Source organism: Telopea speciosissima, chromosome 8 (genome assembly GCF_018873765.1).
Source record: "Telopea speciosissima isolate NSW1024214 ecotype Mountain lineage chromosome 8, Tspe_v1, whole genome shotgun sequence".
In the NCBI taxonomy this organism is placed as follows: Eukaryota; Viridiplantae; Streptophyta; class Magnoliopsida; order Proteales; family Proteaceae; genus Telopea; species Telopea speciosissima.
In genome coordinates, this window is record NC_057923.1 from 16,909,554 (window position 1) to 16,917,197 (window position 7,644).

General features: G+C 38.7%; 1 protein-coding gene across 1 annotated transcript; it reads right to left on the bottom strand.

Annotated features, from left to right (window-relative positions):
* Positions 1 to 3,649: 3,649 nt before the first annotated feature.
* LOC122670527 (pentatricopeptide repeat-containing protein At4g39530-like) lies at positions 3,650 to 6,448 on the bottom strand. The gene has a single exon (XM_043867444.1). The coding sequence runs from the start codon at positions 6,396 to 6,398 to the stop codon at positions 4,113 to 4,115; it is 2,286 nt and encodes a 761-aa protein (XP_043723379.1). The 5' UTR covers positions 6,399 to 6,448; the 3' UTR covers positions 3,650 to 4,112.
* Positions 6,449 to 7,644: the final 1,196 nt, after the last annotated feature.

The following is a 7,644-nucleotide window of genomic DNA, read 5'->3' on the forward strand; positions in this document are numbered from 1 at the left end:
GTCTTGGCAGCCCGCTTAGCTTCAAAATCTGCCGGTTTCCCATGAAGTTTCCAACACCTCTCTTTGGTGTGATAGGGTTTGTGACAGTGCTCACAAACAACATTCCCTCGTAGTAGAATCACCAAGAGAAGCAAGGCTACTAGGTGCATAAGAGGTCGGGCAGCAGCCCCGAGAGCCGATCTATCTGTAGTAGGAGGGTGCAACATGGCAGCCCTACGGTTTTCCTCAGAGGACACCAGGGCATAAGATTGTTCAAGTGTGGGAAAAGGTTTATAGCCCAACACTTGAACATGAATCTGATCATATTCCACATTTAAGCCAGCCAAGAAGTCATAGACCATAATCTTGTCCACATGCTTTTTATAGGAAGCAATGTCATCAACTGTAGTAGGGTGAAAATCAGAGAAGTGGTCCAACTGTTGCCACAGGCTGCGGAGAGTAGCATAGTATTTCGAAACAGAAAGGTCTCCCTGAGTAGTGTGAAGTACCTTTTGTCGAAGTTCATAAACTTGGGCATCATTACCAAGCTGCCCGTAGGTTTCCTTGCAAGCAGCCCAAATCTGGTCGGGAGATTCGTAAGAAGAAAATTATGTTGTAGTTCAAGTCATAGAGCCTATGAGGTATGACATGAGAACACCATTATTGGCAAGCCACTTAGTCTGAGCAGGGCCTTTATCACTGGGCTTCACACTAGTGCCATCAATATGGTCTGTGAGACCACGGCCAGCAATGGCAAAGGAGGCTGATCTGGACCATAGAAGGTAATTAGAGCCATCCAGTTTGATAGGGTTAGGCGAAAAACTGTGATAATCTGTCTTGTGGTTGCTATCATGATCCGAGGTAGCTGTAGAATTGGTAGAGTCACCCATACCGGCAGCAGAGAATGCCAAAAAATATCTTCAAGTGATATCCCAAATATGAGAACCAGCAGCCAATAAAAACCCTATATCGATATGGTCAGGGTTTTGAAAAAACCCTGAATTTGATGAAATCGATGAAGGATCCAAGGGGCTGAAAAAAACCTGCAGTGAATGGATTTGTACTGAGGATAAGGAGCCCTTAACAATGGGAGAAAAATCTTCCTGAAATCAGATTCCAAAAACTGCAGGAGCTCTAAATCCGATAGAGGTAGGGTGTTAAAAAAACCCTAATTTTGCTAATATCGATCTCAAGGAGGTCCTCTTCAATAAAACTGAACTGTGGGAGCCCAAATTGCTGTCGAGTGGGTCCAAATAGGTGGAGAAGAAGCCTTCAAAAAATCAGATACAGTAGTGAGCTCAAACTCCTAGATCGACAATTGTCAGGGTTTGGAAAAAACCCTGATTTGGTAAATATCGATCTCGAGGAGGTCTTGAAACTATGATCAGATCTGAGATAGGAACATGAAGCAATAATAAGATATTCCTGCTGCAGTTTCTGGTCTTCAAAAAAAAGGAGATGATGCCTTGTAATAGAAGTAGAAGCAATCCTCAAAGAACTGAAGCTCCAATTTGCGCAAGCTGGAAGTGCTGGTTCCTATCGAGCAGAATTATGTAGTAGCATCCATGAGGTAATGGGGGCAGCAACTGGATCGAAAGATCACCTCATCAGTGCTGCCCTATGTGACAATAGAGAACAAGGGAGAAGAGAAAGGAGAGACCGAGAGAGAAAGAGAGAAAAAAAAAAAAAAACTGAAATATCGTGGGAGATGGTCCCTAATTCGAGATTAGCTCTGATACCATGTAGAGATAATTGAATTAGGGTAAGACTCTGTAGATCCTTAGATCACACAGGCCTTGTATTTATATCAAGTAGAATGATAAGGATCCAAGTACAAATAGGAATCAACCTCAGTCCTAATCATATTAGGGATTCCTAGTACAACTAGGAATACCAAACTAGGATTCGGTTGAGGGAGATAAACAATAAAAAAGGAGAAAAATAAAAGAGAAAAATAAAAGGGAATAAAGAGGAAACATCCTAATCTAACTAGGGGTACTTCCCCAATCGGTTAGGAAGCAGTCCTAATTCTACTGCTTACCCCAATCGGACAGGGGATAAGTAACCTATTTCAACACTTTTGAAAACATATATAATAAAACTTAAAGACAATGTAAGTAGATAAACAAATGTAAGTGCACAAGGAGATAGAGTGGAGATAGACAAGTAAAGACATCAACAATTTAGAGTGATTCGGATCCAATTGATCTTGCATCCACTACCTTAATCATGGACCAAGGATTTAATCCACTATCAAGATTCCTTTCTGGCAGGAACAAGCCCTTATCAACTTAATCACAGTCCCTCAGATTGAACACCTGAGACACACAAATTAAGGATTTCCTTACCCAGGTCACACAAGCCAAGGATTTCCACCCAAATCACATAGGTCAAGGAATTCCTTCCACAAGTACACAAAGTACAATGAGCTACAAAAGCTCAAATACAGCTAAATGGTTTTTTTTTTTCTTTTCAAGCCTGTAACTGTACACACTTTTATGCTCAGATGATTAGCACAAGATAGCCCTTCTCAGTTGTTATCAATTTTTCTCAGTTCACAGCCCCTTTGCTTGATGTTCTCTTGTATTATTGTATTCTTGTGTTGTATTCTATATTTGACATCAAATGACTCAGCCTATATATATAAGCAACATTATTCAACTTATATACCACCCAAGCAACTCGAAGTTAACCATCTCAAGGGAAGTAGCCACAAATTCATTAAGGATAAAGTCATAAATACTTGATGAAGATCGTTGTGGACATCTTATGTTGTGCTCGTACAGGTATAATGTAAGATCTGTATTTTCTCTTAAGTTCTACTTCAGAATCAGAATCAAGAGTAAGTAGCATTGTCACAGCTATGGTATCATCAGAATTTCATTGACTATTATAGTGAACACCAGCGTAACTCAATAGGTTTGCAGAAGCACACAAGCAATTCTTACATGATCAAAACCAACTGAAGACACAGAACATACCAGTCTCTGTCAAAATAGAAAGATAAAACAACCAAATTGTAGCCAAAAATGTTTTCAGGTCTGTACCAGAGTATAAATCAATAGGTATAATGTATCCAGGCCTGGTCAAAAGGGTAACTAATTGGATTGAGTCTCAAATCTGACTCATTCCATTAACCCTGTGCCCTGCAAGTTGGAATGTGGCAAATCTAGTTCCATATTCAAAAGCCTAGCTCATCATATAAGCAACTACTCCAAGTAAGAGAACTGTTATAGATGTAAAATTACAAATAACAACTTTGTTGTGAGACATATCATATCTCTGCCAACATAACAAAGTTAATTATAATGACATGTTTTCCCCACCATATAATACAAATTCCATGGACAAGCATCACTATCAAACAAACAGAATATCAATAACTTAAAGCAAACTGATTTTTGAATGAAGAGAGCAATTAAAAATAGAAAACTAAAGAAGTTAATCCTATAAAGAAGAGAATTACAGCTAGGATTTATAGAGTTTTTTTCAGAAGCAAGCTAAACCTCGTTGAAGATAAAATAACCTTAAATTATTTGCAATCTAAAATTTTTTTATTTTCTACTGACATTCCATTCTCCATATGCTAGGAGGTTCTTCTTGAATTGCACGTTCTACGAGTTAATAAATAATTTAAAAGATGATGCTGAAAAGTGAGTCAGTACACTCACAAATTGTAGCTTTGAAATGGTCGGATGATATCAAGCATATGACATTTCATAGATGGTTGCTCGAAAATGATGGCCATGTGAAATTCTTCCTTACTGAATTCTAAGATACTTCAGATGATGAAGCCAGATCAATGGTTAAATGGACCATTTAAAATTAACCAGCAGTCAGAATTGTGTCCAAACCCAATAATTTTGAAATATATATTAATGTCACAAGCACTTCTTGCTTTACCTTGAAGTAGAAGGCTGTCACATAAATTTGATGAAGCTGGTAAGAAATATGGACATGAATTAGGGGGTTTGACCCCTGACATTGCTTGTGGGTCATGCTCAAGTGTTCCAAAGAAATGAGATGAGCTCAGCTCATAGTTACAACCTGCCATTAGCAGTAGTTTGTATTTCAGGGTCTTCTCTTTCACTATTAAAACTTGGATCAATTGAGTATGATTATTAGCACAAGGCTCATGACTTGTCAGTCTCTTTTATCTGCACCCAGCTGAGTCCTGGCTCTTTTCTTCCTCCTTTATCTTTGATACTCCTCCTCAGCCTCTCTACATCATCCCAATGACCTATTTCAGAATAAATGTTAGACATCAGAATGACAGACGTGGTATCTTGACCTTCCATACCCAAAATGTGGTCTTTGGCAAGCTGGGCAAGTGCGATATCCCCATGAAGCTTACAAGCGGCTAAGAATGTATTCCAGATAGATATATCAGGTCTGAATGGCATGTTCTCGATCAGGAGCTTTGCTCTATCCAGCATTCCAGCCCTGCCAAACACATCAACCATGCATGCATAGTGTTCAATGGAGGGTACCATACCATGTTTACAAGATATTGATTCAAAGACTCGAACACCATCATCTACTAGCCCACAATGGCTACAGGCAGACAATAAAGATGTGAAGGTCACCTGGTTTGGTTCAACTCCATGCTCCTTCATACTTTCAAAAATATTTAGGGCCCCGTGACCATTCCCATGTTGGGCATACCCTGCGATCATTGTATTCCAAGATACTACATCTACTTTACGTGACACATCAAACAGTCTGCTACTCTCCTCGAAGGCCCCACATTTAGCATACATGTCCAAAAGTGCACTATCAATGAACTCATCTATGATCCCATGTTTTATAGTACATCCATGGATACATCTCCCTTGTCCCAAGTCAACTAAACTACCACATGCCTTTAAAACACTAGACAGAGTAAAACTATTGGGACAAACCTTAGCGAATTGCATCTCTTTGAAGAGTTCCAGAGCATCTGTATGCATACCCAACTGAGACAATCCTGATATGATTGTTGTCCATGAAACAACATCCCTTTCATGCATTTTATTGAAAAACCATTGGGATTCAGCAACTGCTCCATCTTTGATAAGGCCATCCAAAAGAGCATTCTGCACTGTCAAATCCCATCCAAAACCCTGCTTAATCACATGAGGGTAGATGCTCCTCTCATGACCAGAACATGAGTTCATCAAAGCAACAAATGTAGCATGATTAGGATCAATCCTCCTACGACTCATATCAACAAATAAACTAATTGCTTTGACAAAGTTTCCACTGTGTCCATACCCACAAATCATGGAGTTGTATACAACTACATTTCTTTCAGGCATAGATTCAAACAATCTACAACTCTCCTCAATGTTCCCACATTTCATGTACATATCAATCAAGGCAGTGTTAATAACCAGGTCTCTCTGGAACACAGACTTCAGCACGGCTCCATGGATTATCATTCCCCACCCTATATGATTTAAGCCACCACAAGCTTTAAGAACACTAGAGAAAGTCGACTCATCTGGACTAAAACCTTGTAACTTCAATTCACCATAGAACCTCAATGCAGTTTGGTGAAGATCATTATTTGAAAATCCAACGATCATTGAATTGTACAAAGCAAGGTCGATGGATGTAATGCTATGGAAAATCTTTATCAAATTTCCCATATCACCTAATTTACCATACATGTCAATAAGAGAGGTTCCAACAAAGCAATTGGACTCAAATCCAGTCTTTAAGATGTAGCCATGCATTTGTTTACCAACCTCTCTCCTGCAATTTGAGCAAGCCTTGATAATACTTCCGAAAGTAAACTCTGTTGGTCTTAGATCAATTGCACGTCGTGCCTCCACAAACAATTCAATTGCTTCTTCATAAGAACAGAAGGTCACAAGTCCAGAGATCATTGAATTATAGAGTACAGGATCTCCAATTGGGCTTGAACTGAAAAGAGAAATGGCAGAGTCCAAGTCATCAAACTTTGAGTACATATCAATGAGAGAGGTTTTCACAAACGGGTTTGATTCAAAATCAGAAACAACCACCAGTGCATGGATTTGCTTCCCTTCGTTAACACGTTTCAGCTTTGAACAAGCCAGAATCAAGCTTGAGAAAACAAACTCGTTTAAACTTAGATCCAATTTTCGCAAATGAGGTACAAGTTCTAGGGCACACTGAGGAGTGTTCGATTGTGAATAGCCAGAAATTAAGCTAGAAAAGGAGACCAAATTCTTCTCAGGCATTTCATCGAAGACTTCTTGGGCAGAGAAGAAATCCGAAGACTTAGCATAGAAGTTTACTAGGTGATTGAAGAGTTGGGTTTCAGGTAACAAACCGAGTTTGATAATCTGGGCGTGAATGGATTTCCCAGAAGGAAGATGTTTGTGGCTTGTGGAGCACTTGATTGCAGAGACGAGTGAAGAACGAGTGGGTGTAGAGAGTCTTAAGACCACCATGGTCAGGAATCAGGATAAAGAATTCCGTGAAAGTGGCGGGAATAAATATTGTTTAAGAAACGAAGGGCAGTTTAGTAACTCTGATATGTCTTGCAATTGCCGTACCGGCCCGTACTGGTACGCTACGTCCAGTGACAAACCAACTAAATTTGAAATTTCCAAATAAAGACATTCTTAATACTAAAAAAAACCATTTTTGCACAGTTAAAGTGGATAGCTTTTCAACCAAAAAAAAAAAGTGGATAGTTTTAATTTGGTTATACAGCACATTTATTTCTAGCTTCCAATGCAACTAATGTTAACTTCCAAATGATAACAGAAAAAAAAAAACTTTTTCAAAGCAAAAACAAAAATTTTGATTGTTGTAATCCATGTTTTATGGAACGTGGGCTCCAACTCCTTTGTATATTCCTCTTTTAAGTTTTTAAAATTTTTATTCTCGTCAAAAAAAAAAAATCCATGTTTTTCTAATTGTTTTTTCATTTAATAGGAAAATATTATGTAATCAATTATGGTTACCCAAATCAAACTGGATTCTTGGCACCTTTTAAGGGGGAGTGCTATGACTTATAGGATTCATAGAACAAGGAAGACAATCAAGAGCCCCCTAGAACTGTTCAAACATAGGCATTCCTCTCTAAAGAATATCTTTTTCTTTTTTCTTTTTCTTTTTTTTATGAGAAGCAAAAAATTAATTAATAATCCAAAAAAAGTACAATGTCCTAAATATTGGTTGTAGAGAGTTTACTAGTCCTAGCCTGATAAGCTAAAACATGAGCGGGTTGGATATAATGTCCACGCTGCTTCATAATAGTTACATAACCAAATAAACTAAACGAAGTTTTGATGTCAAAAGGTAAATGAAAAAGTTTCCAAGGCCAAGGATAAGTATCAGCATCCGCCAGCCAATTCTGCAGCTCTACTGAGTTTGTCCAGATGTTCAGTTTCCTGCATCCCAATAGAAAGTGCCCCTTCGAGCCCTTGTTTGAGTCCTCTGAGTTCTGTTTCCTGTGCATTTCTTGCAATTCCAAAGTTCATTGAACCTGCAATAAACTGTTTATTTGAGATAATAACAGATCCCCACCCTTCATTCATAGATGTTGTGTCAAAACTACCGTTAGATATAAGAAGATGAGACTCCTGTGTATCCAATTGAAGGAAAAAAGATGGTGGTAAATAGTTGACCAAGGGTTGGGACTGTGAACTATGTTGAAGAGACCCTGATCCGTTGGAGGTGAGGCCGAGA

Excerpts from the sequence above, each read along its gene's own strand:
- LOC122670527 (XM_043867444.1), bottom strand. The coding sequence starts at position 6,398 with ATGGTGGTCTTAAGACTCTCTACACCCACTCGTTCTTCACTCGTCTCT.